General features: G+C 35.7%; 1 protein-coding gene across 1 annotated transcript in view; it reads left to right on the top strand.

Moving 5' to 3' along the window:
• Positions 1 to 22971, top strand: part of TTC6 (tetratricopeptide repeat domain 6) — a 377901-nt gene that overhangs the window by 152550 nt on the left and 202380 nt on the right. The window contains exons 3-6 of the mRNA XM_071213958.1: positions 6444 to 6536; positions 11696 to 11908; positions 17444 to 17571; positions 20603 to 20797. Of these exons, the coding sequence (XP_071070059.1) occupies positions 6444 to 6536; positions 11696 to 11908; positions 17444 to 17571; positions 20603 to 20797 (629 nt within the window). The remainder of the gene's footprint in view (positions 1 to 6443; positions 6537 to 11695; positions 11909 to 17443; positions 17572 to 20602; positions 20798 to 22971) is intronic.

The following is a 22971-nucleotide window of genomic DNA, read 5'->3' as shown; positions in this document are numbered from 1 at the left end:
CTGGATAATTTCATTTGACCTATTATCAAGTTCACTGATACTTTCTTCTGATTATTCAGATCTGCACCTCTAGTGAATTTTTCATTTTCAATTATTATACTTTTCAACTCCATTGTTTCTATATGGTTCATTTTATCATTTCTATTTCCTTATTGATATTTCTATCTGGTGGGACATTGTCCTCAAACTTTCCTTCCATTCTTTGCCCATGATTTCCTTTAGTTCTTTGAACATATTTAAAATAGACAATTTTTAGTAAGTCCAACATCTGGGTTTCCTCAGGAACAGTTCCTATTGATTGCTTTTTTCCCCCTGTGTTGTGTCATACATGTTTGTTTTTTGTATGCTTCATAATTTTTATTGAAAACTAGACATTTCAAATAATAATATGGCAATTCTGGAGATCAGATCCTCCCATTTCCCTAGGATTTGTTATTGTTGCTGTTTACTGCTGCTGCAGGTGTTGCTGTTATTCTTGCAACTTTTTTGATTTAGTGACTTTCTTTAAATAATTTTGTAAAATCTGTATTCTCTGTTGTGTGGCCACTCAAGAATCTGTTTGGTTAGCTTAGTGTCTGCTCATGATTGAACATAGATTTCTTCTAGTACCTGGAACCAGTTAAGTCTCCCAGCCTTAGTTGAGGGGTTATCTTATGTATTGGGACATGCCTTCAGTGCTCAGGCAAACAGTTTACAATTCTGTGTTAGCCTTCATTTCCTGCCTTCATAGAGCCTTACCATTCAGAGGTGAAAAGCTAGGGCCTTCATAGATCTTTCCTGATATTGTGTTCAGCCTTGGGCATGCCCCAGTCCTATGCATCTAGCCATCTAGATTCCTAGGAATATATCTGCACTTTTCAAAAATCCTATGGACATCTTATTCCCCCTGATTTTCCTCTTAAGCTTTTTGGTTAGTCTATTGTTTGTTCTGTTATCCACTGCTTCCGGCAGCCATAACATTAAAACATCCCATCCCCTGAGAAAAAGACTTTCTCTGCACTAGGCAAGCTCTGAGTCAAGTCAAATAAAGATAGTATGCAAGTGGGGTCTTCTAGAAAACCACCAGGCAGGTCAAACAATGACAATGCTTTGAGAATGAGGTTTTGAAAGCACTTCAGATCTGTTATGCTCCCTCTGACTGCTGCCAGGCTTCCCCAGGAATGCAGGCTTTTTTCCCTTGTCTACTCTGTAGCTGGAGAGTGGGGGATGGGACTGGGGCAAGGTAATACACCACAAAGATCAACATTTCTTACCAGATTCAGATATTTCTTTTGAATAAATGCTCCCCAGGTTGCTATAAGCCTTTTATTGATCAAATCATGTACCCCAGAAAAACATGTTCAAGTCCTAACCCCTAACTAATCCTGTGGATATGAACTCATTTGTAAATAGGATCTTTGAAGATCCTATTGTTTAAGGTGAAGCCGAACTGAAACGCAGTGGGCTTTAATCCAATGTGACTGGAGTCCTTATAAGCAGAGATTATTTGGACACATTAGTAGGAGACAGAAGGAGACCCGCAACTACATGATGGAGGCAGAGATTGAGTTATGGATTGGTGGCAGGCCACCACCAGAATGCTATAGACCTCAGGGAAATCATGATCCTGGTGGCACCTTGAATTTGAACTTCTAGCATCCTAAGCCTACTAGTCTGTGGTACTTTGTTACAGCAGTCTTGGCAAACTAAGACAAAGCTTTTCAACAAAAACCTGTGAGACAAACAAAGAAATATGAAAGTATACACCCTCCCCCATACACAGAGAAAAAAGCAATCAATAAAAACTGTCCCTGAGAAAGCCCAGACATTGGACTTTTAGGTAAAAACTTAAAATTTCAGTGTTGTTGTGAGTTTTCATATAGTATTTGCCTTTGTATTTAATTTGTCAGGAGTTAGAGTGGTTGTTTTGGCTCTCCTGTGGCCATTTTAAACTGGCGTTTTCTGCTCAACATAATGTTTGTGAGAGCATTCATTTTGTTGCTCCTATAAGTAGCTTGTTATTATTTTGAGAAAAGGATCTTAACTGACTATTGCTGGTGTGAAATTTTTTGTTGTTGTTGATTTCTACTAGATGTGCTTTGTTTTCTCTAATATGGTCTAATATTTTTCAGTTGATTTTCTTTTATTTCCTAAGTGTATGGTTATATAATATATAAATAGTGACAATTTGACCTACCTTACATTGTTTATACCACTTATTATTTTTCATATTGCATTGTTTCTCATAATGTTTGGTGTAGGAGTTTGCAGATATTTCTTTTAGGGTTAGGAAAATTTTCTTCTATTTCTAGTACATTTTTATCTCTGAAATTGGTGTTGAATTTTATAAGTGATTTTTCTCAGCATTTATGGGGATAAGTGTATGGATTTCTATGTTAATCTGTTAATCTAATAAATTAATAATAAATAATCCATGCAGTTCTGGGAAAACTTTCCTTGATCAAAAGGTATTGTTTCTAAATTCACTGCTTGATTTGATTTGTGCATATTTTATTTTGGATTTTTGCATTTAAGTTCTCAAGTGAGGCAAGCTGTAGGTTTCTTTCTTGAGGTATTTCTTATCCGTCTTTGACATCATTATGTTTCCCACTTAGAAAGTGTTGAGAAAATTTTCTAATGTATTTTTATTATGAAACATTTCAAATGTAGAACATGTACTCATCACTCAGATTTGTCAAAATTTCATATGTTGCCTCATTTACTTTAGATTTTTAATAAAAAATTATAGATAGAGCTATTTGTTCCACTCTCCAATATTTCCCTCCCTCTTCAGAGGTGAACAATATCTTGAATTTGGTTTTATCATTCTCATGTTTTTATATTTTACAATGTATTTAGAAGCATAAGAGTATAAGGAATTATTTGTAGGCATTCACATTTGGTTTATAGAGAGTATATTTATTATAAATTTCTGGAGCCAGGTCATCTTTGAAATTTCCAATGATAATTGTTGACATACCTTTTCCCTTTTCAGCTCTTGTCAGTTTTTCTTTTATGTATTTTGAATTTTGATGATTAGGATATATTTTTACATCATCTTAATGACTTCATTCTTTTATTATTATGAAATGATCCTGTTTTTCCTGGTAATATTCCTGTTTATTAAATCTACTTTGTCTGATATTATATTACCACTCAAGCTTTATTATGATTAATGTTTGTTATATCTTCTTTCACCAGTTTACTTTTAACCTATATATGTCTTTATACTATAGTAAACATACAGTAGGTTCTTGTTTTCTTTTAAAGCATTCTGACAATCTTTGTCTTTTAATTGGAGTGCCTAGATTGTTTACATGTAATTACTGTGTGGTTGGGCTTAAATTTACCATCTTGCTATTTCTATTTTCCTCTCTACCTACCCTCTTTTGAACTGAGTATTTTTTTTTTTTTTTTTAGCATTTCATGCTATTATCTATACTATTAGCTTATTACCCATACCTCTTTGTTTTATTTTTTAAATGGTTACTTTGGCTTACAACTTGCGTATTTAACTTATCCCAATTAAATAATAATATTCCATTTCACATGTAGTATAAGAACCTTATAGCAATATTCTTCCTTTTCCCTAAATCTTTTTCCCATCCTTGTGCTATTATTAATGCTTATTCATGTTATAAATATCACTAAAGGTTATTTGTTTAAACCGTTAATTATATTTTAAAGAAAAAATTAAAAAGGAAAATGTTTTCTATGTTTACACACATATTTGCCATTTATATTCCTCTTATTTTCATTGTATACATTTAGGTTTTAATCTGGTATCATTTTTCTTCTGCCTGAAGGACTTCCTTTAACATTTCTTATAGTGCAGGTTTGATGACAATTAATTTTTCCACTCTGTGCTGAAAAATTCTTTACTTCACCTTTGATTTTCAAAAGATATATTTGCTGGATACAGAATTGATGGTTGGCAGTATCTTCCAGTACAAATACTACAAATATGTTGCCTCATTGTCTTCTGGCTTGCATATTTCTGACAAGAAGTCTATGATTTTAAGTCTCTGGTAATTAAACTGCAGTAATTCTTTTACTGGTTTTCAGCATTTCGATTATGATGAACTTGGTGTTTATTTGGGGTAGAAGCTTACAGTTACCAGGACATAAAGTATAAGTTACTTCCCTCACCAAAGTCTTTTGCCACATGTTGGAACAAGATGGCTGCTGACGCCTGCCCGGGTTCAGGCTTATTGGGTTCCTTTCTTCCCAAGGCTTGCTTCTCTCTGGGCTTAGGGCTCCTCTCTTCCTGTGGCTTCCTTCTCTTTCCTCACAGCCAAGCTCCTCTGTGTGTTTACTTCCCAGGGCTCCAGCTGAAGACTCCAGCATCAAAACTCCAACAACAAAAACTTCAACTTCAAAACCCTTTGATGCAATATTCTTTGTGCTTTTCTGCTTGGATTTCACTGAGCTTCTTGAATCAGGGTATTGTCATCAAATTTGGAACATTTTTGGCCATTTTTTGGTGCAAATTTTTCCTGCTCCCTTCTACCTCCCTTTCTGAATCTCCAATTAAATATTTGTTAGATTGATTATTCATTTCATTTCAGTTTTATTACTTTCTGTGATTAGTTTTGGATAGTTTCTACTGCTATACCTTCAAGTTAACTGATATTTTCTTCTGTAATGTCTTTACTGTTGCTCCCATTCAGTGAATTTTTTATTTCAGATAATGTATGTTTTATCTCTAGAAGTTCCATTTGATTCTACCTTTCTCTTATATTTATGTTTTCCTTTAACTTTGCACATTTATACTACTTATATTAGTCTTTAATATCCTTGTCTACTAATTCCAACATCTCTGTCCTAGGTCTCTTTCTACTAACTTTTTTTCCCTCTTCGTTATGGGTCACATATTTCTCTTTCTTCACGTGACTAGTAACTTTTAAAAAATTTATTTAATTTATTAATTTAATTAATTTATTTCTCCCCACCCCCTGGTTGTTTGCATTCTCTGTTTGTTGTGTGCTGTTCCTCTTTTTTACAGGAGGCACTGGGAACCAAACCTGGGACCTCCCCTGATGTGGGAAGGAAGCACCTAGTTGCTGGGGCCACCATTGCTCCCTGCTTTGTTGTTTCTCTCATTATGTCTCTTGTTGTGTCATCTTGTTGCATCATCTCATTGTATCAGCTTGCTCTTGCTCATTTTCTTTAGGAGGCACTGGGAACCAAGCCAGACCTACCATGTAGTAGGTGGGAGCTCAATTGCTTGAGCCACATCTGCTTCCTGACTAGTAACTTTTGATTGGATGCTGCACATTATGTGAATTTTTACATTGTAGAGTACTAGATTTTGTTGTCTTTCTTTAAAGAGTATTGGAGCTTGTTCTGATAAGCTGTTAAAATACTTGATGATCAGCTTGATCCTTTCGAGAATTACTTTTAAGCTTTGTTAGAGCAAGTACAGAGAAACCTTCACTCTAGGTCTATACAGACTTCTGGCCTTTTATCTCCATGCACCTCCCTCTTCTCCAGTACTGTGCCTTATATATTCTAGGCTTACAAATTCTCACTCAGATTTCTGTCTCTTCAGATCAGTGAGGCTCCAGGCTCTGTTTGGTTTCTTCCTCCTTGCGTTGTAGTCTAGAAATTGTGTCAGGAAGGAAGCTGAGGTGACTGTGGATCTTACTTTCTTTGTTTTCATTCAGTCAGATATCACAGTACTGTACTGCCTAATTCCAATGTCTTAAAGGAGTCATTTCTTATATTTTGTCCAATTTTCTAGTTATTTGTGACAAGATGGTAGGAGTAGAAGCCAATGGCCTGAGTGGGACTCTTTTAATGGCACAAATAAAAGGAAGAAAAACAAGAGTTTTAAAGCACCATCAGTATTTATATCTTGCTATTGGCATTATTAAAAGGCTACAGGTGAAAGGGGTCTTAAAAAGTTTTAAAGTTGAATGCATCATTTTAAAGATGATAAAACTGAGGTGAAGAGAAGCAAAATAACTTGCTTGTTGATGTCTGGTCTGTAGATCACCTAGAACCTGGATCTCTTAATTCCTGGTTCCATGCAGGTCACTGTAGTGTGCTATCTTATTGCCACCTCAATTTTGTAGAGAGTATATCATTCCAACTGTCATTAGTCATGGTAAAAATGATATTAACTGTCCAGTGAACTTGTGTATATTCATATTTTTTCTTGCTCTTGGTTGGGTTAAGTTCTAGTTTTGGTTTTTTCTTTCTTATGTAGTTGTTTAGGAGCATTGTCAGAATATCTGGTATATTACCTAATTGACTTATTAAATCTGATGGTGTATCTCCAGATAATAACAATTTAAAAAGCTGTGAACTTGTAGTGAATAGAAAAATATTTTTATTGTGTCTTTTGTTCTATAATTCTCATTAACAGCATTATATTGAGTAACTTTTTGATGTATTGAATAATGTGCCTCTGTGATTTTTAATAATTGGCATTATTTTAATTATTTCCTCCCCCCCTGAAGGATGCTTCTTTAATGGGAAAAATACAGTTGCACAAAGCATCTCAGATGCAAGCAGAGCAAGGATTACAGAAAAGTGTTGAAGAACTTCAAATGGTAAAGTCTTTAATAAAAAACCTTCTTGCCTATATTAGAATAATTGTCTGCCTCCTATTGCTCAAAGGTTTCTTTAGAGAGTATTTAAAAAAAAAAACTCTTGTGATTTACTTTAGAGGTGTACTTAACTCCTAGCACATTTAACCCAATACCACATTGGGTACCCTATTTTGGCCCACTTCTGTTGCCTTTCCATAGACCTTCTGAGCTAAGGCCCAAAACATGTTTCAAAAGGGAAAGAATGAACAACTCTTCTGGCCTAGAGAGAATGAGATCTAGGAGGTGGTTGATGAATTAATAAAAATTTATTAGTTTCTAAGAAAGCATCACCTTACCCTTTATTTAGCTAAAAGAATTGTTAAAAGAATTGACAATCACCGTACCTCTTTTGGTCAGTGACTTTTTACGAGGAAGCCTTCCACTTCCTTAGAGGTCAAATGCCTTTTATCTTTTAATCTGGCCATGGTAGAAAGGCTCCTCCATGGTATGGTTCATTCCAGACAAAACTTTTGGTGGTGGCTCATCTGTGCCAGGCAGCGGAACTCGGTCTGTCTGACCTACCTGTCCCTTAGCCCTAGACGTTGTCTCTGGCAGTTCCTGGGCTGTGATTTGCCAGTGTTCTCCCATCCCAGAGTGCCCAAGATGCACCTGGTACTCTGCCTCAGAACATGGAGGCCTCATTTGTGGATATCTCAGTGCCACAGGCCAAAGCTCTATTTCTTTGATATGACTTGTTTTCCTTTTTTAAAGAAAGGAGTTTTCTCAGTGTCATGACTTTTTTCTTTTTAAGTACCCACCATTTTGAATATGAGATTTTGAACCACCACTGAGAATGATTTCTTTATGTAAGCACACAAAAATAAAAAATATCAAGGAATTTATTCATTCATTCCTTCTCTTACTATGTGCCAGTCATTGTTTTAGAGATGGTTGACACAAAGATAAAAAAGACATTTCTTACCCTTGAGGAAGTCATTGTAGGAACTGACAGTTACATAAAGAGAGAGACAGCGTAAAATACTATGTGATGAATATCTTAATAGAGACTAATTACATAGTAGAGAAAAAAATTGAAATAATTTTATTTTTTCATTCATAAATAACTACTGAGCTTCTACAATGTGCTAAGAGCTTGAGACATGAAAGATAAGAGAGACAATTCCTTTTAAAAAGTGTTTTCAAACTTTAAGGTTTTAAAGTTCTCAAACTTTTGTGTCTCAGAACCCCTTGACACTATTAAAAATTATTTCAGAAACCCAAGAGTTTGTTTATCAACTAATATTTTGTTATATCAACTAATATTTACCATATTAGAAATTAAAATTGTGAAAAATTAACTATTTTAATATTTTTAAAATTATATAGTAACATAATTATATAGTAACATAAATAACATTTTAAATGAAAAATAACTATTTTCCAAAACAAAAAAATTTAGTGAGAAGTATGGGATTGTCTTACATTTTTGCAAGTGGCTGGTTTAATATCTTCACTGTCTGGTTTAAAGGAGAGAACTAGATTCTCATATCTGCTTTTATATTAAATCTGTTGCAATATGTTGTTTTGATTATAATATCATAATAATTCTGACCTTACACAAGTTTGGAAAGGGAGTCATATTTTAATACCCCTTCTACAAAATATTGATACCCTTCTTTCTTACACTCAAGCTCTACAAATGGTAATTTCAGAAACATTTCAGAAATGTTTCAAAACGACATCTGTTAGTTGCAATGTAGAATCTAAAATCAGATAAATGAACTTTTTTAATAACATACATTAAAATCCATTGATCTACTTTGCACGTTGTAACTGCACATATAGGACAACAGATTTCACAGTGATGAAAGGCAAAATATCAAAAAAATTTTAAAAATATTTTTTCATTATTTTTTATCCCAGATTTTAATTTTTAAATTTTAACTTTTAAAATTTCTGCATTTTATTTATTCTTAAAACTGTCATTATTATTTCATTTTCTTATTAATTGTATTTGACTATTTTATTGGTTTCATTTTTGAAGCAGTTTTGGATCACAGAAATGTTACAACTGTGGCAGTGGAGGATCACTGGTGTGGGTTGTCAGTGATGGGGGAGTCATGGGAGGAAGCTTGCCTGGGCATACATATAAGGCATATAAATGTGTTAACATTGTTCATGGGGCATTGTCAGGGTGGGTGGAGATTCATACAATCACGGAAGGAATATCAAATTCCCGTCCTGTGGAGTTCTGCCACATTCTCTAATGAATCAGCAGGAATCCCCCGAGTACAGGGACAATGACCAGTGAAGGAGGATGGTGCATTGACGGGCCCTTGGTATCGATGGGTGTGCATATTATCCTTTACTCCTGAAATGGAAACTTAGCCTAGTATTATAGAGTGCCTAAGAATGGATTTTTTTATATTCCTGCATGATTTTGTAACCTCATGAATTAGTAATTAAAAATCTATTGGTTCACTGCTTTACCCACCATTGCTCTTCCATCATCTGCAAATGTCAGTGCAGTGAAAAAAGCAATTAATTTTGTCTTAGTATAATTATTAAAATAGTTATGATATTGCAGAACTCCTGAAAGACATCTTGAGGAGCCTCAGTGGTCTGTGGACCACATTTTGAATACCACTATTCTATCGGGTAAAGGGGAAAGAGAGTAAGAGGGTCCCCTTTGGAACCATACTGTCTAGGTTCAAACACAGCTTTGCTACTTTCTCACAGTGTCACCTTGGGAAAGTTACTTAACTTTTCTAAGCCTCACTTTCCTCATCCATAAAATGGGGTTGAAAACAGTTTCTACTTCATGAGGCTGAGGGAAGATTAAAATTCAATGCAGGGCCCACTTGCCACATGGGCCAGTGCTGGCCTGCACGGAGTGCTGGCCTGCATAGAGTACTGCCCCGCACAGGAGTGCTGGCCCACACAGAGAGCTGGCACAGCAAGATGACACAACAAAAAGAGACACAGAGGAGAGATAATAAGAAATGCAGAGGACCAGGGAGCTGAGGTGGCACAAGAGAATGATCCCCTCTCTCCCACTCTGGAAGGTCCCAGGGTTGGTTCCTGGAGCCGCCTACTAAGAATAAAAGCAGACACAGAAGAACACACAGCAAATGGACATAGAGAGCAGACAATGGAGGGAGGGGAGAGAAATAAATAAATAAAAATCCTTAAAAACAAAACAAAAATTCCATGCAGGAAGAGGAAAAAAACAGGTGTAAAAGGGGGCATTTTCAAGACTTGAGGATTTTCCTGAATGACATTACAATGACAGATACAGGCCATTACATATCTTGCCATAACCTGTAAAACTGTGGGAGAGAGTGTAAACTGCAATGTAAACTTTAATCCATGCTTAGTGGCAGTGCTCCAAAATGTTTTCATCAATTGTAACAAATATACCACACTAATGAAGGATGTTGTTAATGTAGGAAAATGTGGGAAGTGTAGGGAGCAGGGCCTGTGGAAATCCCGTATGTTTTCATGTAACATTTATGTAATCCAAATATCTTTAAAGAAATACATATATATATATTAAAGAAATAATAAAAGAATCTTAATATACAGAAAAATTCAATGAGATAATGATCAATAAATGTTGGCAATTGTGCTTATTACTTAGACAATTGTGATACAGGGTGAGACATGCAAAACAGAGGCACGGCAGAGAGCAGTAGTCATAGCACCAGGGCAAATTTTGTGGAGGAGTACAGTTCACTGGGTGAACTGCAGCTAGAGGACTACTACTATTACCCCCTTCCCAAACTTGCTTGCTTTCTTGTGTTTTCTATTTTTGTGAGTGGTACCTTCATTTACTCAATCTCCCAAATTAGAATCCTGGGAGAGTGTGTTGAGGAAGCCAGAAGCAGAGCAATTAAAAAAAAAAGGAGTGCTCAACAGTGCCCCAAACTGAGGAATATGAAATTAATGAGTTTTTCACAGGTAGATGGTGTAGGTGCAGGGTCAGTTGTACATACCATCCCAGTTTATCTATTCTGCCATTTTTTGGAAAGGGTTTTATTGTCTGTTTAACCAATGGGGAAAATGAGGCTAAAAAAGGTTAGGTAACTTGACCAAGACCATACATCTCTCAATTGGCACTTTCAGGATTTGGATTCATTCTTTTCTGGTTCCAAATCTCTTACTCTTTCTACAACACTATCCAATAGATTTATAAAAACATGAACTCAAGATTAAAGTTTCATTTTGTAAACTTTAAATTTCTTGGTCCCAGAGTCTCTTCTTGCATAGTAAAGAACTATTGTGTTTTTATAGTATTTGGTAATACTGTATTCCATCTTTACCCTTTAGCTTACTTATTATTTTTAGGAAATGAGTGTACCAAAGAACAAAAGATTCAACTGCATTTTAAAGTCATTCTATAGAATTCAGTTGTTTCTGTAAATCAGACTGGTTTTATCATTGTATTCTCAGTACTCCATAATCCCAATTAATCTTGGTTTAAATTGGGTAATGCCCAAATATGGCCATAAAGTGGTTTTCATAAGACCAGGTGAGATACAGATGGAAGTAAATGAGACATTTTTAAACAACACAAAAATCGGGTGTGGGGATGAGAATTTGTGGCTTTTTTACTTAGGCTCAGAATGGAGCTGGGTTGATGGGTGGCCTTCTGAGATCTTGGTCAGTACTTCAGCTTCTCCCTCTGGAACTGAGGTCAGGTTTCTGGAAGAGCAGCTGGTTAGCAGACATCCATTTATCAGGCCTAAAAAATCAAAAGTTTGGGCAGGGCTCAACTGTCTTAGTTGACATGAAGTGATCTGAAAGCCAAGCTGCAAGAATGAAAGTTAGAACCAGCCAGCAGTGCCTTTTTTGTTGAATGAATATTAGATCTCGACTCTCTGTGATATGGGGTGGAGTCAGGGTCAGATTGTAGACTTGTCTATTACCTTAAGGTTTGTGTGTAACAACTGTGGAGTTGTTTTCTGAGATGAGGGTTGAGGAAAATAATTTGCCTGCCTTCATTTTGCTTAAGTCAATTTGAGTTTCTCTTTCTAAATCATCAGAGAAAGGTTACCACCTCTGCTTAATTTCAGACATGTCTTTTCATATTCATTTTGCTCTTGGATGGAAAGCACCGCATGACTTAAAACTTTTAAGGACTAATAAAAAGAACATTCTTTTATGTTTACTTTTCCCAGCAAACTCTGCTTGAGGAACTTCCTGAAGCTGTATCGAGTATTTTTCAGATTGAACAAGAGGATATATCTGAATGGGGAGTCTCAGAAGTAGGAAGCATACTATTCAAACCTCAGGAAATTTCAGAAGTTCAACCAGCAGAGGAGTCACAGAAACCTTCAGAAAATGGACAACCCACAGGTGTTTCAAAAGTAGTCAAGCAGATATCTTTAAAGGTAAAAAGCTATTTATGTTGCGGACTCCTTGAGTTATGAGAGTTGAGAATGTGAAAATGTGAGGAAATGGCCTAGACAGAGGCCAAAGCCATGGGAGGTGGGTCACCCTGAAAAAGTGGGTCCCAGAGGTGCAAATTGCCCATTTGGGAAAAGGGGACATCCATTTATTGAGGGCTTTTCATTTCAAACCTGATTGCAACTACAGGGAGAGAGGACAGGCTTTCAGAAATACCAAGAATCTTCTAGTTACCATCTTGAGGAAGTCAAGAAGTGTAGACTAGGGTCCAAGACTGAATGAATTTTGTAACTTATAACTTTCCTCCATTTAGGCTTATCCTAATGCTAGAGTCTTTTTCCTGTTGTGAGGGTGCTCCCAAGATTCAGCTTTTTTTTGTATCATTTTAATCCCTTTTTTTTTTTTACCACATCTGCATGTCACCTTACCATTATTTACTTAATACATTAGAAAAAGTCACTTTTTGATTTACATAAATAAAGTTATTTACAATATGTTATCAGGATTAAAAAAACCTACTTTTCACTGTGCCACAGACATTATCTCAATTATCACTAGGGTCCCCTCCTTGACTGATTCAGAAGGATGCCCCTTCTTGGATAAACAAACTTCCTGGTCAATTACTCTCTTTCTGGGCCCCCTCAGCCCCCCAATCACCAAATTCCTACCATGCTTCACCCAAGTCTACAGGCCATTACCAGTTCTTCATTTTTTATCCAAGACAAGAACTCTGAAACCTTGGCTTTATCTGTGACCTTTCCCTTTCCTTGACTTTCACATATAATTGGTTTCCAAGGCCTCGATATTTCCCACACATCACTGCTTATATTTTTTTCTTCTCTTTTACAATTGCCCTCATCCTACTCTGAAGCATGGTGACCTTATGTATGGATTGGTGCAATTGTCTTCTGTTTTTTCTTAATTTCCCAAGCCCTAGCTTCCTAATTAGTTTCATCCTACATGACACTAACATATTGATCTTCCAGGAAATAATAGGTTATAAGGAGTATCCGCAAGTAATAGTTGGACAGAGAAAATTCACCGCTGCTGTCAGGGATAAAGAAGTTATCATGTGGATGGTAACTGACCCCATCAGAAGGTGTGTGCTGTTTCCAAAGTATGCACCTGGGATATGAAATGAAACGTGCCAAGGCTAAGTGATCCCATTGTTAACTATTCCAGGTGAATTCTGTCTGTTAGGCTGACACCTTTTAAGTGTGGGGACCTAGAAAGCAAATTTAAAATTTATGCTATCTTGGTGTAAAGGGGCTTGTGAGCATAGCTAGGATTTGCTTCTCTTCTTCTACCTGAACACAGGGACTTTGGAAACAAAAAGTAGAAATGAGAGATAAATAGTTAGCTATTAAGTGTTTTAAAGAATGAAATTGAATTTCTAGACAGTGGCTTAACTACTATGGCTTGTCAAGAATTTCTAATCCCTTGTTGGATACATCCCATAACATTATTTCATTTGACTTGTGGCTGTTATTAAATATTATTAATAAATTATGCAAAATTATTATTATTTTTAAAAAGAGGCAATCCCTTCCTATGGTGACTAGAACATATTGCTTACCATTGCCAGCCACTTTGCTAAGTGTTTTACATCTATTATCTTACTTACTTCTAATAACTCTATTACCCTCATTTCACAGCTGAAAACTGAGTCATAGAGAAGATAAATAAGTTGCCCAAGTACAAATATCTACTTAAGTTGTAAAGGCGGGACTTGAATTGAGGTCCTCTAATTTTGGAACTCTTTACCATTTTGCAACACTGCCCTTTTGAAACAGCTAAGCAGAGGTCTGGTTAAGTACAAAAACACAGACTGTCAGCTACAAGGGATGGCTAGGTATGGGTATGCCTTACCAAACTAGGAAGAATGGTTTGAACAGAGAGACTTGGAGAATGAGTTAAGAGGACTCTAAACTGAAAAAGAGGTGTTTCAAGGAAGGAGAAGAGAATGTTCAATAAGATCTTCTGGTTTATTATGGGATATTATGGCACCAAGCGTGAAAAGTATTCCTGTGACTGATCCCACCAAGTCCTCACTGAGTATCATGTATTTATTTGTTTTAATAGCTCAAGATCAATTATTAGCCATGAACTTTACCCTGTATATGGACATTTGAGGCCATGAAGTTAATCTCTAGCATTTCTGGCACAGGAATGTGTTAACAATATACTCCTGCAAGACTGGTCAGAATTGGAGGGAAAAGAAACATAACTTTATAAACAGATAATAGAACTGGCACAGAGATGTAATAGAGGAGCAATGCAGGTCTTTAGCTACCCATACACACTACAGAATGTCTCATTCAGTAAGTAAAGGTAGAGAACTTGATAAATCCTTACCTTATTGACCTTTTCTGCACTCAGAAACTGATTACTGCAATAAAGTTCTAAGTCATGACCAACAAAATAGAGAAATTATATAGAAATAATGAGAATCCTGTGAAGAAATGACTGACACAATAGCCAGTGAGAGGATTGTTGAGCATTTTAGGAGGGAGAAATGGCAGTAAAAACCTGTAAAAGATATAAATATGATGACATGACCTGAGGTTTCAAGTTGGAAGGAAGTTTAAGAGGTGGGGGAAGCCCCAAACACCCAAATTCTCACAAAACAAGTATGAGTGATCTATTACAATTAGAGTTTTAAAAATATAGAGAAACGAAAGAAGAGATGTATATCCATAGATAAATATGAGAGTGGCATGTGGCTATAACAATAATACCAAGAAGACTAAGATCCAAAATAGGTTGATGCCCGTGAATAATGCTAACAACAAAAAGTATTTTTCATGTTGGTTTTGCAGCAAAGAGAAAAAAAGGAAGGATAACCTTGTCATTATGGATGAATAGTGTGATGAAAACAGATGACAGCACTGCCTTAACTTATTTTATGAACAAGGTTGAGGTTTTAAATAAACAGAAATATGACAAAGAGAAAAGGAAACTGATAAACTCCTTTGCTTCTCTTAAAGCTGACAAAGAGAATGATCTTTAGTTTATGAAGCAGTCAAAAGGAATTGATAAAAAGAAACTTGAAGCCCAAGATTGGTAAAAGATTTTGAGCTAGCCTTGATAGGTTTAAGCCTGTTGTTTTAGACACACTGATTCCTGCAAATGAGGTCTTTGCATCCTCTGTAAGCAGCGACTTGAGTTGCTGCTGCAGTGGGAGAGGTGCTAGAAGCCTGAAGACTAAGATCTGAATTTTATCATTTTTTTGGGTAAAGTTGTGGTTTCCACAATGTATGCACTGAGCCTGGACAAAACTCCAGAATAATTAAAAGATCATTGAAAGGAATGTGAGTATGAACGCTTATAAAAGGGAGCAGTAGCCATTTTGTACTAGCATGGGTTCCCTAAGGACACGTCATGGAAGATCAACCATGTTTCTTTTCCTAGGTTACTAGATTGAACATCAGAAAAGTGTTAGTACTGGTGTTCAACACAAGAGCCTTATGGTGAAGAGCACAGGCTCTGGTGCCAGATTGCTGGAGATGGAATCCTTACTCTGCCATTTACTAGCAGGGTAACCTCCAGCAAATCACTGAGCTTCTTATCTGTCCTTATCTGTGAAGTGGGGATATTGGCAGTGCCTACCTCGGATTGTTGTCGTAAGGATTATATGTGATATTGAAATATAAAGCACTTAGAACAATGCTTGGCACACAAGAAAATTCAATGCAATTAATTATTATCCTCTGGATTTTGGCAGTTCACTTATGAAAGTTTGACAATGATAGTTTTGTAGACAAGATTGTAGTCAGGCAAACAGCGAGGTAGATTTGTAATTAATTATCCAAAGGATGCACATTAATGGGTGAAAGTTCCTAGTGGGGAGCAGTAGGGCTGTGACCATTTCAGTATATTTCCCAAACTTGGATGGTGGAAGTCCTACTGATTGGATTTGCAGATAAATACCCAAAACTTGATGGGTAAAATTTGGTTGGTCAGATCTCACATGAAATTTAATTGGGAGAAATATAAATATGGTTCTGCCCATGGTCCCACAAACTGAGAAGATATGGGATGACGTGACAACAGTAATAGTAAACAACTCCTGAGTTTTAGACTAAAATGTAGTTTTGAGATAGGAAGATAAATGCAATCATAGCTTGCGTTGATTGAGAAATACCATAAAAGGGGATCATCTTTCTCCTGCTGATCTGATCACATCGCACTTCAAATATTTGTTCAGATCTGGGTGTTCCACCTCAGGAGGGACACTGACAAATTGAAGCCTGGAAGAAAGCATTCAAGATGACAAAGCACGATACTTCAAAATCATGTCATGTGATATAAATTTAGGCAAATGGGGATGTTTATCTGGGGGAAAGCATGCCCAGGGGAGTCAACCGTATTAAAATATTTCACTGTCTAAAAGATGGAAGAGAGCTAGATTGTGCTTGTATGGTTCCTGAGGTTTTAACTGAGACTACTGATGGATGAAAATTTTTAGATTCAATATAATGAAAGAAAGGAAAGGAAGGAGGGAGGGAGGGAAGAAGGAAAGGAACAAGAAAGGAAAGAAGGAAGGAAGGAAGGAAAGAAGGAAAAAAGAAGGAAGGTAGGTAGGAAAGAAATTCTAATAACTAGAATAGTTTCAAAGAGAAAGTGGACTGCTTTAGGATGTATTCAGTTTCTCTGTTCCTGACTGTTTTCAAGTCAGGTTTGGATGACCACTTGGTAGAGATACCATAGAGGGAAATGAAACATTAACTGAGTGGTTAGATAGAATGTGTTGTGTTCCTTGAGCTTTCATTATTTTTCATCACTCCCTAAACCAAGAAGTCTCTCTCTACTAGTGTGTCAAGCTCAAACTCTCTACCTAATTTGTAAGAATCTCCATTATCTGGCCTCCTACTTCCTTAACCATATCTTCCCCAAAGAGAGCCTCCCGGCTTGCTTTCTTCCTTATATCTAGGCTCAAAACAAACAAACAAAAATACAGAGAAAAATATCTTTAGATGAACCATTACCATGAATTCTGCATATTTTCTAGGAAGGCTAGGAAAAACAGTGCTCCCACTACCTATAATGATTAAAAGGCAATTATTTATGAAACATTAATGTATTTGATTTTTCCCAAGCAGTAGTAATAGAAAATAATACACCTGTAAGAAGTAAAAATTGATTAACATTGTTCAAAATAGTTATATAAAAGGCATTAAGATTCTTGTAGCTTGTGCTTACAACCACCAGTCATGCCAAACTTTAAGAGATTAAGGCTAAGTTCTATTAAAAATACCAATCAAGAAGAATAGACTTACAGAGGGAAAATATTGTATTTCCTTTTTAATGTTTTAAGGCAATAAATTAAAACACTATGAATAAGTAGTAATATTTTTATTGCTATGACAGTGTATATGAATTTAGAGAAAAATAATTTCAACTTTAGGCTATATATTGTTACAAAATATACATAGAAATTAGGAGTTTAAATATGAGATTAACCATTGGATAACTCTGTTATAACTTTCCTTAACAGCACCCCTTATATTTTTTAAAAGGTGAAATCATCGGAATTATTACAAATCAGAGGAAAAGAAGTTAAGCGAGTACGAAAAAGTAAATTAGGAATTCCACAGCAGAAACCAAAGTCTTTAAAACCCTCGTGGGATCAAAAACTATCTAAGAAGTAACTTCCTTAAATTTACAAATTTTACTACCTGAAGAGAAGTTATTCAGTAGAAAAATTAAATTTTTAGAAACTCATAAATGAGATCTGAGTTAAGCCTTCTCCCAAAAGAGTTGGTGATGGATTTTGCAGTTATGATACATATGCTATGCTCCATGCTTCTTTCTATTCTTGTTTTGATCAATGCACTCACTTTGGTGGTGCAACAACAGCCAGAATAGTTAGAATAAAAAGAGCTGTTTGTGAGACTAAGGACAATTAAATGTTATTAGCATATTAGAGTTGATTTTTTTGGTCTGATTTGGATTAACTGTTTATATATATATATACACACACACATATATATATACACACATATATATATTTATTTTTAATGATGAAGCAAAATGAAAGACAACACAAAATGAGCATAGGCTAATTAATCTGGTAAATTAGAGGGCATTGCTTTTATTTCCCACTGTTTCATGTTTCATTTCATACCCGCCCCCCCATTTTTTTAGCAGAGTTGCCTACTATATAGGAGTACAACTATAATTTTGAATAGTAGTGTGTAAACGCAATTTAGATTATACTTTACCTTTTGCCATTCACTTTGTTGAAACTCTAATTTTCTCCTCATTTCACCACTAGGTCTTTATGGCTTAGTTTATTCTAGATTTTTCTTCATTTAACTCTTTATGGAGGTTTAAAGAAGCTTTAATTATTAGCTTTTGTTGTTGCTTAGGGCACTGAAAGGTGTGCTAGACATGGAAGACAACCCTTTTATAGCCAGCCTTGAGTTTGTAAATGGATATTACTTACAATTAAGTAGCTGAGAATAGACTCATGGGAAAAGAATTCCAAAGTTTACGAAACAGTCAAATTGGCATTTAAGTGACCCTGTACATGCCATTGCTTATCTGTCTTGCTTTAAGCTCATTTAGTTAGTGAGATTATGTATTAAAACAAATAATGACAGCAGACAACAAGTATTTTACCTTCAATAAATAGTTACTGTCAGATTATCAATGGTGCAGAAAGTTCTTGATTTTTTTTTGCTAAAAATCCTTGCATTTAGTGCATTAAGCAAAGTAGTGTGGCCACACACAGAGTCAGTCTTTTCTTTTTTATGTCTTAGTGTTTCAAAGAATGACAAATAGTCCTGCTTAAGGAGAGTGTGCTATAAAAACACACAGCCCTTCTTGAACATACCAAAAATATTTGTAGCTTTTATTGATATATATATAGTACTATTTTAATTCATTGTAAGTTGAACTGGAAATTTTTGTTAAAGAAAAACAAGTATGAGCTGCAGAGGAATAAAAATTATGACTTAAGAATCTACAATATGAGGAGAATTTTGGAAAAAATATTTCTGAAAATGTTTTTATCACTGCTTCTCTTTTCTTTCCCCCCTTCCCTCCCTCCCTCCCTTCCTTCCTGCCTAACTTTTCTCACCAGGGACTAGTCCTCATAGTGAGTTGTTTTACTGGGAATCCAGCCGTCTATTGAAAACACGTTGTCATTTAGCTCAAAAACCAAGGGATAGTCATTTACTGAGCTATATGATTAAGGTGTTATGAGGAGCGTAGGAATTCAAATTGGTTGTGCTGCTTTTTCAAGGAAAAAAAATATCTGAAATGTAGTATTAAGAACATTCCACTAGCCAGGACCTGTTCCCAAGTAGAATGATGATATAGATGTGCTTATTATCAGAGCTCACCTTCCTCTTCTCTTTAAAAAAAGTCTTTTAGTCTTTTCTCAGGAACCCAGAGTGCCCTGCTGCCCTGGCTGCCTGGATGCACCTTTTCACACCACAGTTGGGTTTCTAATTTGAGAGGTAGATGGAGAATTGGGATAGTGTAGATTTTTAAAAACTTGCACAAGGGACAAGCAATTTCGAGAATGCGTCGTTAACATTGTCAGCTGTGTCTTGGAGGTCATAGAGAACACTATCTTTAAAAGTTCTTTTGATTTGATGAAAAGAAGGCCATTGAGTTAATGGAAGGGTATAGCTTTAAGTAGGGAGGTGTGGGGATGGAGCAGTGGTAGATAAGGGCCACTTCCCCCTCAGAGGTCATTGATAGGCATTAACAGGAAAGACATTTGGCTTATCCTCAGCAATGTTTTGTTTGGATTCTAGGAGTTACTCACCCATTTTGGGACCTATCTAAAATAAGCCCACACCAAAATAAGGATATGAATACCTCCCATATAGGACCACCGTGAGAGTTAAAGAGAGTGTGTTTGAAGCACCTAGCACAGAGCCTGACACATAGTAGTTGCTCAATAAGTATGTGTTGATTGGATAGCAAGTGGCACTGGAGATTAAGAAAGCAGATTTTCCGATCCCTTTCTCTACTTTGAAAGGCAGAGAGAAGCAAGCGCCAGCAGAGTGTAAAGCACTGGTTCCTAACAAGGGGTCTGTGAGGTTATTGAAATTCAAAAAACGTTTTTCTTGTGGGGATGTGTTGGTATGGATGCGATATATTTATTAAACAATACACAGTATAGTGTGGACTTAGTTACGGGTCTGTGGTTTTCATCCGATTGGCAAACGGGTTTGTGGAACAAAAAATGTTAAGAACCCCTGGTGTAAAGAGAGTTACCACACTGATTTAGGGAGACCGGAGGTTCCAACTAGGCTAGTTAATGAATAATGTACTGCATTGTTCTACTTCTTCAGGGACATTAGCCTTTGAGTAGAGTTCCAGAGGAGTAATGCTTGATGCCTGGATCTGTTATCACTGACTCAGAGAATTCAAGAGAATAAGAGGTTTAGAGTGGGATGCAGTGAGTTTGATTTTAGATGTTGAGGTACCTGAGAGACATGTTCAGCAGATAGTTGGATATATGAGTTTGAAGCTCAGGTCAGTGGTCTGAGACTGTTATAGTAAATTTGTTAACAAACCATTATTATAATTTTAAATCATAACTTTAAATACATTTAGACTTAATTTGTAGAGCCTGAGCTAAACTATTGAAATAAAATGTATTTTATATCTAAAGACTGGAAGATAATAAAAAGCCCACTTTCTTTTCTCCTTCGTAGTGTTCCACGAGCTCACCCTGTCCTTAACCATCACGAGCTGTGCACCACTGTCCCCGCCCAGGGACTACCCACTGCCTTGCACCTGGCTTCTCGAGTGTTTCATACGGCTGACAGGAAAGGCCACAATGCTCTCCTTGGAATATTTGGAACATCTTTCTCAGATGATTGCTCTACAGATGAAGAACAGAGAGATAGGTAAGAGTTCCACCAGTAATTTTATTTTAAAGTAGATATAAGCTGACTTGATTCTCTTCTAGGAGTAGAAGAGGAGTAGGTTTTTGCTCTTTCCCATTCCTTTTCCAGTGCGCTCAGAGACTAGGTCAGTGTTTCCTTTTTGCCATTATGACCATGAACCACCACTGAACATGACCTACTATTTGTGTAGTGGTTGATAGTTCTCAAAGATTGCCACATGCATTATCTTACATGTTCTTCATAACTACTCAGTGGAAACTGTGGCTCATAAAAGTTAAACAAGTTTGCCAGGCTTATTCATCTAAGAAAATCACAGATTTGGGACTTGAACCCAGTCTTTTGTACCAGATTTCACTATCTTTGGACATGAATGGGTCCAGGGACCATGTACAGAATCATTGACTTTTGGAGTTCTTTCCATTTCCCCTGTGTCCCACTTTCCTTTGGAATCTGTGGATTCTTTCGTGGGAGAGTCTATGATATATAGCATCCTCAAGAGAGAGGAGAAAAGAGAAGGGAGTTAACATTTATTTAACAGTAACTGTATTCCAAGCTCTCTGCTGTATGCTATTTAGATCTTAAACTTTAAGGAAGAATTTGTAATTTCCATTTTATTCATGAAGAAATCGAGGCTCTGTAAGATTAGGTAATTTGCCCAAGATCTTTCTGGGTAGTGGGTAAAATCCAGATTTGCTTAACTTGGTTTTTCTTAACTTTTTTTTCATTATCACTCCCAAAAGGAGCCTGTTTAGATTCCCTCCCCCCAGTTGTCCTTCACCATGAAGAGTGTTCTTAATTGATTTTTATAAAAGTTTGTTCTCATGGATATATTAGATCTAGGCAAAAAAGACATTTTTAGGATTTGTTTATCTATGATAACTTTATCCAGCTAAAATCTTTTAGTTTTAATTTATTAGGTCAATGTTTGCTAACTTTTTGAAAAATAATCATATGTTAAAAATTTTGGAAATTTCAGAACTGCTTCATCATCTCCAGTATAAAATAGTAGTTCCTCATGACATCTCTTTGGAAGGGTTCTTAAAAGCCTAAAGCTGGAGTGGAAAATAAAGACATAAACATTGTCTGGTAATCAAGAAATGATATTTTGAGCCTTTTCTGTAGAACTCTACAAGTCAAGCATAATTTTGAAGACTTAACAGCGTCTATTACTCATGCAAGGTGTTAAAAATGTCGGTTTCTTTCCAATTAAAAATTTTTTTTTTCTTCAAGTAGATGTCACTTTCATTTTCCAAGAAACTCAATAAATGTTGATGATAATTTTTGGCAATTTGTTCTAGGTATCAAATAAGAAGTTAATTTAGGTACTGAATATTTAATTCTTTAGCATCCATATCTTGAAGATTACCTTGCTAAACATGGTGTAAACTTTCCAAAATACATGTCTTCTGAGCTTACAAGTTTGGAGAAATATGTTTTTTTCTGCACTAATAACTGTCCTCAAGAAAGGTAATTGTAAACAAAAAACGAATACCCTTTCATTTGTGGTTTTTTTTTTTGATGTGTGTGTGTGTGTGTGTAATGAGCAGTTAACTCCAAAGTATACGACTACTGGAGATTATGTGATTTCAATGCTTTCCTGTTTTGGTGCATTGCAGTTTTTATTTGTGGCAAACAGCAAGGACATTTTAGTGGTGTAGCAAGGGTACATACTTAGTTTATTTGAAATAGGAATGTGCTATTCACATTTCTGTTTATTTTGCCAAACAAAAACTCTGATGAAAACTATAGAAACATTCCACATTGACCATGTTTTTACTTTTAAAATTAACTTCAAAATTGTAAAGAGAAGTTTATAGACATTAATTAGAATTCTTGACATGGAATTTTTAGATTTTGAGTTTTAAAATCAAGGAAACCATTAAAAGTTGCCATTAAGCATTCAGATTAATGTTAACAGTTTGGTGAACAGCTTTCCAGACATCTCTGTATATGTACATGTTTAAGCCATACATGGCTGTCTGTAAACTGAATTTTTTCATGATATTCACTAATTTAACCAAGTTGCAATGTTGAAAAATTTTTAGGAGTGAGATGATTGATTCACATTTTTGGTTTAAAATTTTTAATGCATATTGCTCTATTTTTTTCCAGAAAAATTGTACTAATTTATACTCCTATTAAAAATTTGTAACATTGTTCCTTTCCTTACACCC

The sequence above is a fragment of the Dasypus novemcinctus genome, chromosome 3 (genome assembly GCF_030445035.2).
Source record: "Dasypus novemcinctus isolate mDasNov1 chromosome 3, mDasNov1.1.hap2, whole genome shotgun sequence".
NCBI classification, from domain to species: Eukaryota; Metazoa; Chordata; class Mammalia; order Cingulata; family Dasypodidae; genus Dasypus; species Dasypus novemcinctus.
Note: the sequence above shows the minus strand (reverse complement) of the source record. Positions and strands in the feature narration are given on the sequence as shown.